The 16,353-nt window shown below is 48.8% G+C and overlaps 2 protein-coding genes and 1 non-coding gene across 3 annotated transcripts; all 3 read right to left on the bottom strand.

Annotated features, from left to right (window-relative positions):
- Window positions 1-2,510: 2,510 nt before the first annotated feature.
- Window positions 2,511-2,613, bottom strand: LOC123072993 (U6 spliceosomal RNA). The gene has a single exon (XR_006435522.1). It is a non-coding gene; the product is annotated as a U6 spliceosomal RNA (small nuclear RNA).
- A 996-nt stretch (window positions 2,614-3,609) lies between these two features.
- On the bottom strand, window positions 3,610-5,571 carry LOC123068966 (noroxomaritidine synthase). Its single transcript, XM_044491673.1, has 2 exons — window positions 4,359-5,571; window positions 3,610-4,286 (listed from the first exon to the last, which is right to left on the bottom strand). The coding sequence occupies exons 1-2, from the start codon at window positions 5,477-5,479 to the stop codon at window positions 3,869-3,871; spliced, it is 1,539 nt and encodes a 512-aa protein (XP_044347608.1). The 5' UTR covers window positions 5,480-5,571; the 3' UTR covers window positions 3,610-3,868.
- A 1,445-nt stretch (window positions 5,572-7,016) lies between these two features.
- LOC123065022 (nuclear transcription factor Y subunit C-6) lies at window positions 7,017-8,210 on the bottom strand. The gene has a single exon (XM_044488395.1). The coding sequence runs from the start codon at window positions 8,084-8,086 to the stop codon at window positions 7,358-7,360; it is 729 nt and encodes a 242-aa protein (XP_044344330.1). The 5' UTR covers window positions 8,087-8,210; the 3' UTR covers window positions 7,017-7,357.
- Window positions 8,211-16,353: the final 8,143 nt, after the last annotated feature.

Genomic DNA, 16,353 nt, shown 5'->3' on the forward strand with positions numbered 1-16,353 from the left:
TCCCTTTGTCAATCGGTACGTTACTTGCCCGAGACTCGATCGTCGGTATCCCAATACCTTGTTCAGTCTCGTTACCGGCAAGTCACTTTACTCGTACCGTAATGCATGATCCCGTGCCCAACACCTTGGTCACATTGAGCTCATTATGATGATGCATTACCGAGTGGGCCCAGAGATACCTCTCCGTCATACGGAGTGACAAATCCCAGTCTCGATCCGTGTCAACCCAACAGCTACTTTCGGAGATACCTGTAATGCACCTTTATAGTCACCCAGTTACGTTGTGATGTTTGATACACCCAAGGCACTCTTACGGTATCCGGGAGTTACACGATCTCATGGTCGAAGGAAGAGATACTTGACACTTGCAAAGCTCTAGCAAAACGAACTACACGATCTTTTATGCTATGCTTAGGATTGGGTCTTGTCCATCACATCATTCTCCTAATGATGTGATCCCGTTATCAACGACATCCAATGTCCATAGTCAGGAAACCATGACTATCTGTTGATCACAACGAGCTGGTCAACTAGAGGCTTACCAGGGACATAGTGTGGTCTAAGTATTCACACGTGTATTACGATTTCCGGATAATACAGTTATAGCATGAATAAAAGACAATTATCATGAACAATGAAATATAATAATACTTTTATTATTGCCTCTAGGGCATATTTCCAACTACCGGCACTAATGTGCTTCACGTTTGACCCTTTTTCTATTAGTGTTTGCTGATCTGTTGGGTGGATCTGTACATCATGGCATTCTACATCGAAGGTAACAAGAGTTACTAGGTTTGCCTCAGTTATATACCTTGTTTTCCTTAACTTTTCACACTTGGATAAAAAATATAGGAACCAATGTAAGAATGAGCATTACATCCATCCATCCATTTAAGAATGACTTGAGCTGGAACAAGCTCCCGAAAGCTAATTGTATTTATGTGGCACACTTGACATAATTGACAAGAGGAAAATAAACTTACACGCACAAGTAGATGGTAACAATTATTAGATTGCATCTAACATATATAATTATTACAACATGCTGGGGAACATAAGAAACAGAAGCAAATAACTTGGTAATTGCTCCATTCGTTTGCTAACAGTATAGGAAATACCATGGCAATTAAATCTATACTATTGTGATAACTATTTATTATACCGTAAAGAATTGTGCATAACAATCAACGAAAACAACAAAAATATGCTTTTCTGCATCTCAAAGTGTTATGTGCTCCTAGCTAGATCACTTTTTTTTCAAAAAGAGGGGAAGACACTCTATTGTATGTATTACTCCTTTGCCCTGTTCAAGAATTCATTCGATTAACCAGTTAACTTGCCGATTAATCCCTACTCGTAGGGTCACCGAGTGCCGATTAACTGATTAATCGCCCGAGTAATTGATTAAATGGCCGATTAACTTGCCGATTAGCCTATTAATCCCCTACTCGTTAGCCAACCGAGCAGCTACCAGTTAACGATTTCCTCAACAATGCTCCTTTGTTTCTAAATATAGGTCTTTATGGAGATTTCAATATAGACTGCATACAATGATACGGATGTATATAGACATATTTTAGAGTGTAGATTCACTCATTGTACTTCGTATGTACTATGTAATGTAGATTGGAATATCTAAAAAAAACTTATATTTAGAAACGGAGGGAGTACATATTAGCGTAGATAACATGTTCCTGTCTAGAAAAGTTATTAGAGCTAGTGTAGTGTCGGTTCTCATCCAAGAACAGGTAATTCTTCAGCTCTTGTTGATTGCAAATCAAAATGACGCAGAGGACCTACAAATGAACCAATACACAAGCTCATGTCCATTTTTCCAGTTAGAAATGAGCATCTTCAACTTAAAAAGCTTGTGCACGAAACAACGACCAAACAAGTGACAATAACAGTATATATACACGGCCACTATCAATAAATCAGTCGGTGAAAATACACACACTCACACATATAGAAATGAGGGAGTTCCTTCAAGGAAGAAAGAATTTTGGCAAGCTAGCTTGCTTCCCGTGTGATTAGGGCGGCAAGAAAAGCTCAAGGCTCATAAGCCGCCCGAGATCGACTCGTATTTGGCTCGACTCGAGATGGACTCGTGTGATGCGGAGTCCATCTAATTTGCACATAATCAAATCATCACTCGCAAATGGATGGGGTGCTTATTATTCTACATCCATTGCTCGCACAGGATCTATTTGTGTTAAATATTAGTAAAGCGTTGGTGCTAAAACAAGGTTCTAGAGCGTAGTACATGTGAGGGGCTATCTCACACAATGGAAATAAAAATATAAGGACATGTGTGTAAAATATTAGTAGGCGTCAGTGGTAAAACAAGGCTCCAGGTACGTGTCTACAAAAGTGTAGTACATGTGAGGGGGTAAAGAAAAGGACCGAGGGACCTGCGTGTGAATCCTCAAAAAACTTCAGCAAGGCTACAGAGGTACACGTGAGGGGCTAAAAAGAAGGTTCCAGGGTTCCAGTACGGAAAATCCCAAAAAAATTTGGACCATTTCTCGATTTGTGCGTGTCATCCTTGCGCAGGGGCCATGCTAATCTTCTCTGTATCGTTCCAATTTTATCGGATGTCCCCGAAGGGACAAGTCTGCTGCAGGGAGCGGGCTTATAAACTGGTCGTTCACTCTATCGCTGGGCGATGTGGGACTAAACGAACGTAGCGTTTTCCTCCCGACCAGCCGGAAGCCAGCGGATCCCACATTTCGGAGTGGCGGGCCGTGAGTACGGTGGGACTCCTTATGCGGCCCAAATTGCTGGAGGAGAGTAATGGGCCGTCCTGTTAGTTTTGCAAAACGTGACGGGACTGTACTCTCCAAACGTGACGGGACTGTACTCCTCATGCATCGAGTTTGAAATTTCTGATTATGTCACCAGTTCGGCAACATGTTGCACAAACAGATGCTGCCGTCGATGTCGATCATCCTAATTTCTCCAATCTACAGTCCCTTCCAGTACAAGTCAAAAGTGCCCAAATATATATCCCTACAAATATATGCGAAACTATCGGCCCTGTCAGTGTACCAAATGGAGCCTGTGATGCAGAAAGCTTGCCTGACGGCCTGTCAGTATACCATAGCTGTAGTATCACCAAGCTGTACCCAACTTAGAAATCTTAAGCAAAGAGTAGTATAAAAGTACTACTGTACTGTACTTATGAACTTTGGATGGATCATTCCAAATGGAAATCTGTTCTGGTTTAACAGAATAACAGAGACGAAATTAAACTCCTCAGACTGCAGGAGCGTCACTTTCACTATAAAAAACTTCAATGTGAACTGTATCAAGTAACCACTCTGACGACCATCAACTTTTGGGAAAACATGAGCAGGGGCAAGCAAATGCTACTTTTAAAAGCGAACAAAACATATGATCATTTGAAGAATAGCCTCTGAAACAAAATGAGCGTCATCTGTTCTATTCTCACATAATAACTGAAGAAAACAAAACAGGTGCAGGTCCAAGAAATGCTTTTCTTACTCAATTTCACAAGGAGGGCCCTCAGGAGCACTTTTGATAGGCAGATGCACATAAGATACAGTAAATATTTATAAGTAACATGCATACAATTTCACATGAAAGTAACTCAAAAGATCATCACAGGACCAATCACTATAATATTCTGTTCCCATGACACGGTGACAATTCCAACACTACGAACAGATAGCTTGTTACATGGTGACAATTCCAACACTACGAACAGATAGCTTGTTACATGGTGACAATTCCAACACTACGAACAGATTATAATTAGTTATTCCATTCCATCTCATGGATTCTGCATTTAGTTCTGTTCAATACGCATATATAACCCAAGTAAGAAAACAGATACCAGTAAAGATCAAGCAGCTGCCAGCTCCCTTCTCTTGAGCCGAACCATCATCCCGTTCCGTGTGTGCAGTATCACAGCGCTCTCGGGCATCACGGCATGGCCTTCCACCAGCTCGACCTTGAAGTTGTATATGATGGAAGCAGCCGCCAGTTTCATGTTGCTGAGACCAAGGTCCTTCCCAAGGCAGCTCCTGGGCCCAGAATTGAAGGACAGGAACTTGTAGCTTGGCTCGTGCCGAAGGCGCCCGCTCTTCGAGATCCACCGCTCTGGTCTGAATTCCATGCAATCCTTGCCCCATATCCCTTTGATCCTCCCCATGGCGTAGAGCGAGAACACGATCCTTGTGCCCTTGCTCACCATGGTACCATCTGGGAGGACATCGTCGTTGAGGGCCTCCTTCTCCTCGAATGGGGTCGCTGGGAAGAGCCTAAAACACATGCACAGCATGGGTTAGTCAGATGGTTGGGAGGAGCTAGACAAGGTGAAAGGGGTATGTCACCTGAGTGTCTCGAGGAGTGCAGCTTGCAGGTAAATAGCAGGCCGGAGCGTGTCGCACTCAAAGACAGAGAGGTTCCCTGGCCATGTGGTGCTCTGCAGGGCCTTGATCTCTTCGAGGATCTTCGCCTCAACATGCGGGTGCTTGCACATCATGTAGAAGAACCACGTGAGTGTGACAGCAACAAGGTCCTTCCCAGCAAAGATGAACCCCACCACTGTGTCGCGCAGGAACAGGGTCTTCTGCTGCTCACTCATGCTGGAATCCATGGTCCAGTTCATGTACATGGACAGCACGTCTCCCTGGCATTGCTTGGTCGCTTGTGCCTTCCGCTTCGCGATTTCCTCGTAGATGAATTGGTCGATCACCACCCTTGCATTCGCCATCTTCTTCTCGCTGCCGACTTTGAGCATTCTCAAGAGCTTCCACAAACTTGGTGGAACGACATGCCTGAACAGCATTCCCTCCTCCACTTCCTTTGTGGCTTGGCCAAACGCAGGGATCGGGTGAGACACAGACAAGCAGTCAAGGTCAGTTGCAAACACAGTGGAGTACGAGACATCAAGTGAGAACCTCATGAAGACACCCTCCAGCTCAACCTGTGAGCCATGCTTAGCCATGTGGTCAAGGAAGGGTAACAAGACTGTGCCGGCCTTCCTCGTGATGGTGGACATGGAGAAGGACCGGAAGGCACGGCTTGCAAAGATTTGCATCGCCACATGGCGCTGGTACTCCCAGGATTCAGAGTCTGCCACAAGGAGGCCATCACCTAGGATGTCAAACATCTCGGCGAACTCACTGCCTTTTGGGTAGTTGTTGAAGTTGGTGTTGAAGCAGTGGTTGACAGTGGCTGGGTCGCAGGTCACCAAGAAGCTCATGTTGAGGAACCACGGGCCAATGATCCTGAAGGTGCATCCCGCCTCTCGGAGCATATCGGTGCCCCTGTCATGAATGTGGTACAGATTCTTCACGAGGAAGGGAAGCATCCCAAGAACAGGCCAGTTCACCGGGAGGTCACTCTTGTGGCAGTGTCGGACAAGGTGGAAGAGGGAGAGGCAGAAGAAGCAAGCAATGGCTAGGAAAACCTCAGGGTAGGACAGAAGGAAACTCCAGAAGGAGGCCATGGTTGAACAAAGTTATGAGATGCAGAGGGAAAAAGGCATGCAGCAATTTAGGCTTCACCTTTGCCTTGCCAGTGTCAAATGTATGGCTGGTATTGATATATACAGAAACTGCATATGAGTGTCTTCCCCGTGGGATAGGTAATCAGTTTCCGAGAGTTTAGGATGCAGTGAGTCACAACATTCATATGTCCTAATGTAACTGCTATAATTCTGGAGGCCATAGCATTAGTCTTCTACCTCAAACAGCTTTCTTCAGCATCCAATTTCTGAAGAACTAGACATTCTATACTTGTCGATACACACTTAATTAACACATCAGATAAGCTGTGTTGACGTTTTCGAATACATACACATTATAGAAAATCAACGTTGACCCATCACAACTGTATGCACTTGCTCACAAATAACCATTTAATTTTGCAGTTTCTGATTCTAATGTTGTTTTCTTAAGATCTGTATAATCCTCTTTTAGACCATAAATGGCTGCGACTAGGGACAGAACATTTCTTCGAGTCTTAAAACTGATCATAATCCTAATCTGTTGAATGATTTGTTTCCCATGCAAACACCCAAAATGTGTGGGATTACTCTCATGTAAATTTTGTGATGCCAGTATGTCCCGTGGCAAGAGGGAAGTGAGCTGCTTGTTTTCATCAGACCGATACGTCTTAGCTTCCTAAGTAGAGACATTACCTAAGGGCAACCTTGCTGGAGTATTCTTATGACAGAGTGCATCATCCAAGTAACTGCTGAATCACTAAATATAAACCATATCGCTAACTCTGGCAGACCAATAAATATAGACCACCATTTCTTGTGCAGATTCTCTTGTTAGCAGGCCTGTAACAAAGGGATGAGTCCTAGTGAACCACCAAAGAGAGTGGTGTGTACTCTGTAACAGCCTTTATAATCTTGTTTAAAACTAGTAGCACTCTTAGTCTACTTTTAGATGGTAGCACTCTTACTCTTAGCAGCATACCAAATTGTAAAGGAGATGATGTGTTCTAAACAGGCCCTAGAAACTGATGCCACGAGTCATTATACATGCTAGAATGAAAAAATAAGCTAAATGACTTTGATTTCGCCCTACAGCAGCCTAAATAAAGATGTGATGGCATATCAGATCCTTGCAAGAAATGGGCAATTTTTAAGCAATTCATAGGTTCCACTTTCATTACATGGCAGGATAGGAATACATTTTAACCACTTGGAGCCAGTGTGTCCTGTGGCAAGAGGGAAACGAGCTACTTGTTTGCATCAGACCGACACGTCTTAGCTTCCTAACCAGACATTACCTACCTTGTTGGAGCACTCTTATGACAGTGTTCACCAGCCGAATAACTGCTGAACCGCTACATATAAACCAAATCATAGCTCTTGCGGACCAATAAATATAGGCAGCAATAGATGGACTGTCATTTCCTGTTCAGTTTTCTCTTGTTAGCAGGTCTGTAACAAAGTGAACCACCAAAGAACTGTGGTGTGTACTCTGTAATAACCACAAAGTATGAATTTAGTAGCAGTCTCAATTTTGTATGTTTGGATGGTGGCACTCTTATTCTTAGCAGCATATCAAATTGTAAAGATGATTTGTTCTAGACAGGCCCTAAAAACTAATGCGATGAGTCACTAGACATGAGCTAAATGACTGCCCAATTGTCTCAAGAAAAATGACTGCTGAATTCGCACTACACAAGCCTAAATAAAGATATGATGGCATATCAGATCCTTGCCAGAGATGAGGAATTTGTAAGGTTAAAGACAACTGCATACTTAGATTGATAAAATTCATAGGTTCCACTTCCATCACATGGCAGGGCAGGAATACATTTTAACCACTTGGAGCAGCAGTTCATAAACACACACAAAGAGAGACCTCTAAGTGACCTTCTGGAAGAATCCGTCGATGCGGCGGGTCCCACGTGGCAGCGGCTTGGGTACTGCTGCTTCAGCGACGGCAGCGGCACCATCAGATCCGGAGCGGGCGACGCGAGGCGCCGCCTCCGCAGCAGCTGGAAGGCAGTCGAGGAGGAAGTCGGCGGTGGGGCGGTGCGCGCGGACCGCGGCCCGGACGTGCGCGGCGCGCACCGTCCGCCGGCCGCCTTGGGAGGCGGCCGTGTGGGCGCCGGCGGCGAGGGAGCCGAGGAAGAGCTCGGTGGCCGCGGCAATGAGCAGCGACGCCTCGGCGGTCACCTTCTTTATCTCGCTGTCGACCCGCATGATCCTCTTCACCCTGCCCAGCGGGAGCACCGTCTGCAGCGGCTGGGCCTCCGCTTCCTCCTCCCCCGCCACCGCGTGGACCTCCTCCCGCTCCTCCTCTTCAGCCTGCTCCGATGCCTCCATGTGCGCCTCGGCGCTAGCATCCGCCTCCTCCTCCGCGTCGATCTCCGCCGCCTCCTCCCCTTCGCCTTGCTCCATCGGCTCGGCCGCATCGTCGTCAGCGGCGGCGGCGGCTGTCGCCGCCTCATCCCCTCCAACTTGCTCCAAGGCCTCGGTGGGCGCGTCGTCGTCATCGGCGGCGGCGGCTGCTCCGGCCGCCCGCTCCGCCCCTTCAACTTGCTCCATCGCCTCGATGTGCTCGGGGGCGGCGGCGGCGACGGTAGCCATGGCTAGGGGGTCTGGATTTGGCAGATGTTGTTGGGGATGGACGGATGGTGCTTGGATTTGGGCAGTGGAGAGAAGTGGCGGGGGAGCTGGGGAAATTTTCCCGCGCGATGGACTGGCGGCGGCGCCGCGGCGCCGGAAGAAACCTCCTGCGGTTGATGCAGTGGGCCGGTTTGGCAGCGGAAGCCCAACATCTGTTTCCTCTTTTTTTTCACGCAAAAACCCATGGGCCATTGGCTCTCGTTCGGGCCCATCGAGCGTCGACGGTGATGGTGGTATGCTCGTGTGTCGCCGCCTCATGCCAACTACCCTGTCCTGTCCGCCTGTCTGCCCCGTCCGTTTGGTGTAAAAAGAACAAACGAGACGGCCCAGCGCACGGGCGCAAACGGATTTTTGTCCGCTTTGTGTCCGCTTTTAACTCATCCGCGGCCCAAGTTCGCGCCGCTTTTGGGGTGAAACGGACACCACGCGGACGCGCGGGTCGTCTGCGCGTGTCCTTCCCTGGCCCGCCCGTCGGTGGCACAAGACGGGCCTTTTTCTATCCGCCCCCCTCCCTCACTCTGGCCGCATCCACTCCACTCTTCCCCTCGCCGCCGCCGGCCGCCCGCTGCCATTGCAGCCGTGCAACTCGGACGCGCGCTTGCCCAGCCCCTTCCTCTCGTCGCCGCCGAGCTACCAAGCACGGCCGCCTTGTTTGCGCACCCGCCGGCCGGATTTGGGGCGGATCCGGTCGGTCTTGAGCTCGCCCGGTTGTGGGAGGCCGGGCCGCGCCATGGACTGGCCGGGAACCTCGCCGGAAGGCCCTGGCAGGGCTGCAAGGCCACATGCAGGCAGTGGCTCGTCCTCTAGCCGCTCGGATCTGCACCGTCGGTGGCCCGCCGGCAGATACGCGAATGGCGGCCGACCGGGCTCGGTGCTTGCCCAAAAACTCGTCGGCGCACCGTTGCCCCTCATCAAGTGCGACCACTGCCCAAGGGTGGTCGTGCGCCGCGTGTCTACAACGTCGGAGCATACCGGATGGGTGTTCATCAAGTGCTTAAATGATGGGGTATGTGCTCTTTTAGCTTCGGTTTGTGCTCTTGGATTAGACTAGTGGTGCTAACTTTAAGTTTTATTGTGTGGAACGGATGCAAGTTTTGGTATTGGGAAGAAGAATTGATAGAGCGAAATATATTGCATGTTTGTGCATTTTTAGCTAGCCTAGAGGCTTTAGATGAGATAAGTTTGTTGCTAGATTAGAGGCTAGGTACGATACTATGTGCGAAGGAGCAACAAGGCACGATACTACGTGTGAGGAAGCAACGTCGACTTTTGGCTTGAAGAAGAAAGGAGGGTGCAACGTCGTGCCTCCTCCACAGATCAACAATGAGTGCATCGAGAAGACCCTAACCCAACTCAAGGGAGCAGTTATGGAAGTTGGGTATCTTCTCAAATGTATTCTTGTGATTCTTGTTTTCTTTGGCCTTATTTTACTAGTCAAAATGTGATGATGTATTGTCATGTACCAAAAATGAATGATAAAAAAGTTTAAGGACTTGCAAAGAAATATACGCGGACAGGATGGGGCAAATGGATGCGGCCGCGCGCTGGGCGCACGGTCACCGCATCCCAGGACAGGCCCGGACACGACCCCAAATCCCTACCCAAACGGACAGAATTCGGACAAAACGGACGTACGTTTGGGGTCGCGCGGTGGAGTTGGCCTCAGTAAACCCACTGGAGCCTTGTGCCCTGCGTCTTACGACCGGCTAAAAAATTTGATAACCCATTACAAGCCTATAAAAATGTAACAATCGTGTAAAATGAGGGGAGATAGCAAATCCATCTAGTGAATACTCACTCCGTCCGGAAATACTTGTCGCGGGGATAGATGTATTTAAACGTATTTAAGTTTTAGATACATCTATTTTATATCTTGACAAGTATTTTCGGACGGAGGGAATAAATAACATTTACCATTTGATCTCATGGTCAACTATTTTGATCGAGGTCGATGTCCGACAGTGACCCGAGGTGGATGATTATTAACCAGACGATGAGCGGCACTAATTTTCCAAGATTGTGATTTGACGTGAACCCTGGAGACTCTACTGGTCAATAACTAACCGTGCAGCACACGCACGCATCAAGACGTGCTGACTGACCAATGTTGTAATGTGCAATGCTTAGGTCTTTCGATCCATATGAGATGACCGCATAGAGGTGCAAAAATGCGTGACTAATATCTAGGTCAATCAAATGACCCAAAAATATCAACAGACTAGGGTGGTCACAGGAAACCGCAGGAGAACCTTCTGTCTCGTGCGTCATGTGTTGATCTTCCCAAGACCAACCTCGGCGAGTGCTAGTCATCTACTACTACCACATTGATCTGCGGGAGGTTTTGGATATCCCTCCCGGTCGATGGCAGCAACCATGATCTGCGCGGCGCAATGCATGTGACCTCTCGTCCGTCAAGATACTACTCCCTTCGTCACATAATATAAAATCTAATTTGGCAAAAATTAAAGTGTTTATATTGTTTGTTCATAAATAAGTCATTTTAACTGAGAACAATTTGGTGAAACGCAACTGGACACGATCTAGAAGATGCAGCTTTTGTGATCATGATAAATCTATCAAACACCTCTTTCTTGACTGCCAATGGCAAAAAAAAATATGGCGGTCCGTCCACAGAGCATTTAACATTACTCCTTTGAATACCATTCACACGTTATTTGGGACGTGGCTAGATAGAATAGTGTCAGAAACGGCGAGACATATCAGTGTAGGAGTATGTGCTTTATTATGGGGTATGCGGTTGTGCAGCCCAATGACCCGAGTTCAATTCTCAGAATTGACAGGTGATGCACATGGGTTTTCCCCCGTTTATTGAGAATCAAGCTTGGTGTGTGGTGGAACCACTCATCAATAAATATCTTGATACTCATTTAAAAAATTCTGAGGACCATGTTTATCTTGGTACTCATACTAAAATGGTCGTATGCATCCTTAGTTGGTGCAGAGGCCGGGAAGTGAAAATCTCTCCCATTTAAAAGAGGAAAGGCCCCCGTACCCCGCGTCGCCCCGCTAGGGCGACACCGGGGCGATCTCGCGCTGCCGCCCCTCGTTGTCACCACGTTCCTCCTGTCCTCGCCGCTGCCAGAGGCTAGCGCCGGGCAGGCCCTGGGCGCAGCCAAGGAGGGTGGCGGCGGAGAGCTTCTCGCGCTCGGGCAGGCGCAGGGATTGGATCCGCCAGATCCGTCCGGCCCGGGCCTCGGGTTTGAGGCGGTGGCCTCTGCTGGTGAGGGCGGCGTCGTCCGGGAGGCTGGCGGCGCTCGTCGGAGTTGTGGACCGCGTCTTCTCGGACGCGCGGGCGGCGAGTCGGCGGTGGATGCGGGCGCCACGTGGAGGGATCCCCTGCTGCTCTCCTTCGCTAGATTTGAAGACGGCGCCCCCGTGCTGCTGCTTCCTCCTCGTCAATCCGGCCGGATCCGGTGGCGGACTGCGCGGATGTGGGGTTGGGATCTCTGGATCGGAGTAATTTCTTGGCCGGCTGCGGCGGCCACGATGCCGGCGGCGCCCCAGGCGCTGTTTCCTTCTTGAAGGCGGCTTCGAGATCCAGCTCCCTCCCCCTCGTCCTCCCCCTGCACCCGGGTGAAAACCCACAACTTTGGTTGGGCGGCGGCGGTGCCCGGCTCCGTCACGTTCTTGAAGGCGTCGCTTTGGGTCCGCGGGGAGGTGGGACAGCTGCAGCGCGTTCTTGGCGTTCCTGATGGCGGCGGTCTCTTTAGTGGTGTCGTCGCCATGGCGGTCGGCTGGTCCAGCTCTCGTGGTGATTGTGGTGCCCAACTCTTTGCCGTGTCTTCCTGGGGTGTCCCGTCCCGTTCAGAGAGGCTGGAGGTGGAGCGGCTTCATCTTGCACGGAGCTTCGATGGAGATGTCAAGTCATGCCTGACCGACAGGTGCTACGCCTTGTCATGCCTGGTGGGCAGGTGCTACGCACAACAGATCTTTCAAAGACTTCAAGCTGTGTCGGCTGGTGGTACTTGGCAGCATGGTGCTGAGGTGTATCAGTGGCGACCGCGACGTCCTAAGATGTTTGCGTGCAGGAAGGAGGTGCCGTTGGGCGCCGTGGTGGCGTCGACGATAGCTGGACCGAGCAAGGTTGATGCATTAGTACAGTTCTGAAGATGGAGCGGTGGAAGTTGGTGGCGGCGGCCTCTGAGTGCACGCCGGACCGGTGAGACCCATGCCCGGCAGGCGTCCTGGATGGGATCTTAGGTCTTAGATGTTAGGTTTGGCTGCGATGCCTGTTTGGTATTAGGCTCAGGCTATCCGCGCCCCTTCATCAACTAGATAGAGTGGCTTAGACGGCGGCTTTAGTTTTACTGTTGTATTACTTTGTAAGGTCTTGTGAGAATAATTAATAAAGTGGCCGTATGCATCGCCCAGATGCAGAGGCCGGGGGTCATCATCCTTTTCTAAAAAAATGTGCTTTATTATGGGCAGTATGGAACTGCAGGAACGATTTGGTTTTTAACACAACAACACAAATTCATTTCTTGCAAGTTATTTTCCGGGCCACTGCCCTGATCCGTATGTGATCGCTACTCACTCCGACGGATGCCAGGGAGCGTATGGTTACTGGGTCTATCCGGTGGGAGAAGGTAGCACGGGCTATCTTCAACCGATTTTTGGATGGTGGTCATGTAATAGGAGTAGGATAGGTGTTTAGTTTTCTATCTACTTTTTGCCTGCCGGTTGTGGCTATCCTGTTTTTTTGTGTTATTGCTCTTTGTGAGCATTTTTACCTTTTTAAGACATGGAGACTTTGTTGAACTTTTTGTTTATTAATAATATGGTTGTATGTATCGTTCTGATGCAAAGGCCGGGGATAACCTCTTTTTCGAGAAAAAAACATAATATAAAATCGTTTTTGACAGACCAAGAAGCTAAGCCATGGCCATGATTCCACCTAACACCAAATATGCACAAGGATCGCTACCTCTACTTTCAAGTTCGTCGGTGCGCCGATGCGTCTGGCAACGCTTGTTGGCGGGGCCGGCCAGCAGGTACTACTACGCTTCAAGCTCTCTGAAAGTGATGACAGCCTCTCGCTATACTTTCCTGAGACTGAATTGTTTATCTTTGCTCGCAGAAGAAACTTGGAACTGATCAGCACCGCCGTGACAAAAACGTGGAACTGATCGGCACTAGTTAGGAGGATGTGCGCACGCCAAAAAAGGGTACAGATAGTGGGAGGAAGAGAGTTTATTTAGTGGGGGAAATGAAGCATATACTATATATCTGGTGCGTGTCAAAGGGAGCCGGAGTCTGCGGCGCACCTTCTCTTCAAGTGTAGGTACTCCATCCGTGTGTGGGAGGCCGTAAAGACGTGGCTGGGTGCGCCGGAGTTGCGTCTTGACCAATGGGGTGGCCTGCCTTCGGTGCATGATTGGTGGTATGCCGTGGTGCTCTCCCATGGTCACAGGAAGAAAGCTATTGCCAGCACACTCATGCTTGTGGCGTGGGCACTGTGGAACGAGAGGAATGCACGGGTTTTTCGCAAGAAGTCTACGCTGCCTTCCATCGTCTTCGCGCATGTTAGGAACGAGGCTAAGTTGTGAGTGACTGCCGGTGCTAGGCACTTGGGGTCTATTATGCCGCGAGAGTAGGCTTTTGTCTCATTTCTTGAAGAGTAATGAGCTCGCCGTAAACTTCTGTTACCCTTCTTCTTTATTAATGAGATGAGGTAAAGTTTTTGCCTCCGTTTCGAAAAAATATATCTGATGCGTGAGCTTGGTCCAATATCAACAGCCGAATTATTAAACCATCATCTACTTCTAGCATGACTGCAATCCAAGGACGGTGCCCTTATTTTCAAAACTATGCAAGGGCTGTGCCTTGATCGAGCTAGCTTGCCCAACTAACATTTTCCTCACAAGCTATCAACTACAATCATGACATGATACCGATTCCCCCTAGAAAAATCAACGTGCACTAATGTCAAAATTACACTATATTCTTCCCATTTTTCGCGGGTATTTTAGCCGACTGATGTATTGAAAGTATGTAAGGACTATTCGCAAAAGGAAAAAGTATGCAAGGATGGTGCTTCGATCTAGCCCAGCTTGCTTAACTGACATTTTCGTGTCAGGCTAGTAATGGAACCATGATATGCTACCAAACTCCCCGTAGAAAAATCAACGTACACTGATGGGAAAAATTGTACTTTGCTATTCCGTTATTGTTAGCCGCCTTGGCGAATCTTCTTCCGGCCTCTCCTTTTCATTCCCAAAATGTGATCGAGATAGCTTTCGTTCATGCACTAATGAAGCTCTGGATATGTACAGTCTGCTGAAATAATTAGCCGCTGTTCAGGTCCAAGCTGTTCGTCCATACTCCTTCAGTCGATTGTCGACAAGAACAGTACACTTTATCAGCTACTTTCAAGAAGAGCTTAAATCATGTGCCAATTTTTGTGTGCTGTACCTGTCTTGATTTGGCATCCTGTACGATGCAAAGCTCACGATGCGTACTCTCTCTGTTCGATGGCCGCTTGCGTGGTGATGCATGTGGAATCTGTTCTTCATGGCCCAGTCTTGGTTAACTTTTTTTGGTGCACGTGGAGCGTAGCCATCGCCATGAAGACGCCTGAGCTGTACTACGATGGAGACCAAGCCGTAGCGCAGCGTCTTCTTGGAGAGAAGCAGACCGGTGAGACGACAGGAGACACCACATCATGCAGGATTAGAGGGCATGATCTTAGCGAAAGAGGGCCAAATATGCTCGATGTGACTTCGGGAAAGAATATATATTCCGGGGTACTCGAAATACCGGAGGGCGAAATATGTCCATCAAGCAAATACGTGACAAAGTTTTTTTCTCGATAAAAGATAGTTATTCTCAATTAGCTTAAAATATAGCATCAAGCGAGTACATAGCATTATGAATGCGGATCCGGGCTCTGACAATTAAGATAGGAGTACACACAGTCAACACGAATGCACACACATTGGTAGTTCATGTTGAAATGTGAGAAGGGCCTAGAGCCCATATGACAATATCAGATTTGATCTCTAAGGGTCCATGTAGGTGGCATGACAAGGTGGTGGGAAGTTCAGTCCCACCATGTTAGTGGAAGGAAAGTTGGAATGGTTTATAAGGGTGGCTCTTCTACATGCTATTGGAGCTTAAGAAGAGAAGAGGCCCTCGCGCGCTCCTCCTCTGCCGCCCGCCGTGCCGCGGGAATGAGCCGAGCTCACACCTATGCGCTTATTTTTGCCAGTCACTAACGGAGAGTTTCTGACAGCGGGGTCATGATCTGAGACGTCGGATCGTGGGCTGTCACGGACTCGGACGTGGGTCGAGCCCACGTCTCTCCACCGCGGCTGCGTCTATATAAGTTTGCGGTGTCTCCTAACCCTAGCCGTCACGATCAGATCACATCTGCTCTACGCGAACCGCGAACCGTCGTTCCTTTGCTGCTGTTGCCGCCGGTGACTCCATCCCGTCCGCCGCGTACACGGTCGACGGGAGAGCAGGTCTCCGAAACTCCGTCTCTCTGGTTCCTGTACGGGAGAGAGGCGAATAGGTTTTTGGGAAGTGACTACGCGACTGCTCGCCTCCGATCCACTACTGCCTCTACGTCCACGCCGTCTCCGTCATCACCATGTCCAGCGACGCCGAACGCGCCGCCACCGAGAAGACCGAGGCCGACAAGAAGGCCGCCGAGGACGCTGCTGCTGCTGCCACCGCCGCGGCGGCTTCTGCATGGCCTACTGGAGGGTATAACGTGTTTATCCCTCTTCTAATAATTTCTGTATTAGCAGTGCTAGCATCATGTGTAGATTTGTCTACTGTTTGCGTAGTACGTGCTTGTTTAGACCAGTACCAGTATGTTGTTAGTTCTGTCAATGCCATGCTAGTTATCTGCTTATGGATTAAATTAGTCAAAAAATTGCCTATTTACTTAGCAATCCAAAAACCTATTATGTGTAGGAATTTTTCGGCCAGTGGCTTTGCCGCAGCACTGAAACCGAATAAGTTTACCGATACGTATTTTAAGTGTTGGCAGACAAAGACCACTTTATGGCTCACGGCTATGAACGTGTTCTGGGTCACCGGTGCGTCCACGGGAACGATTGCTCCTGAACAGGAGAAGGCGTTCAGGGAGGCAACCACTGTGTTTCTCGGAGCAGTTCTTAGCATGATCGGAGATAAACTGGTCGAGGCACATATTTACATGTGCATGTCGCCAAGGACTTGTGGGAGGCGCTCGAATCTAA

The sequence above is a fragment of the Triticum aestivum genome, chromosome 3B (assembly GCF_018294505.1).
Source record: "Triticum aestivum cultivar Chinese Spring chromosome 3B, IWGSC CS RefSeq v2.1, whole genome shotgun sequence".
Classification (NCBI taxonomy): Eukaryota; Viridiplantae; Streptophyta; class Magnoliopsida; order Poales; family Poaceae; genus Triticum; species Triticum aestivum.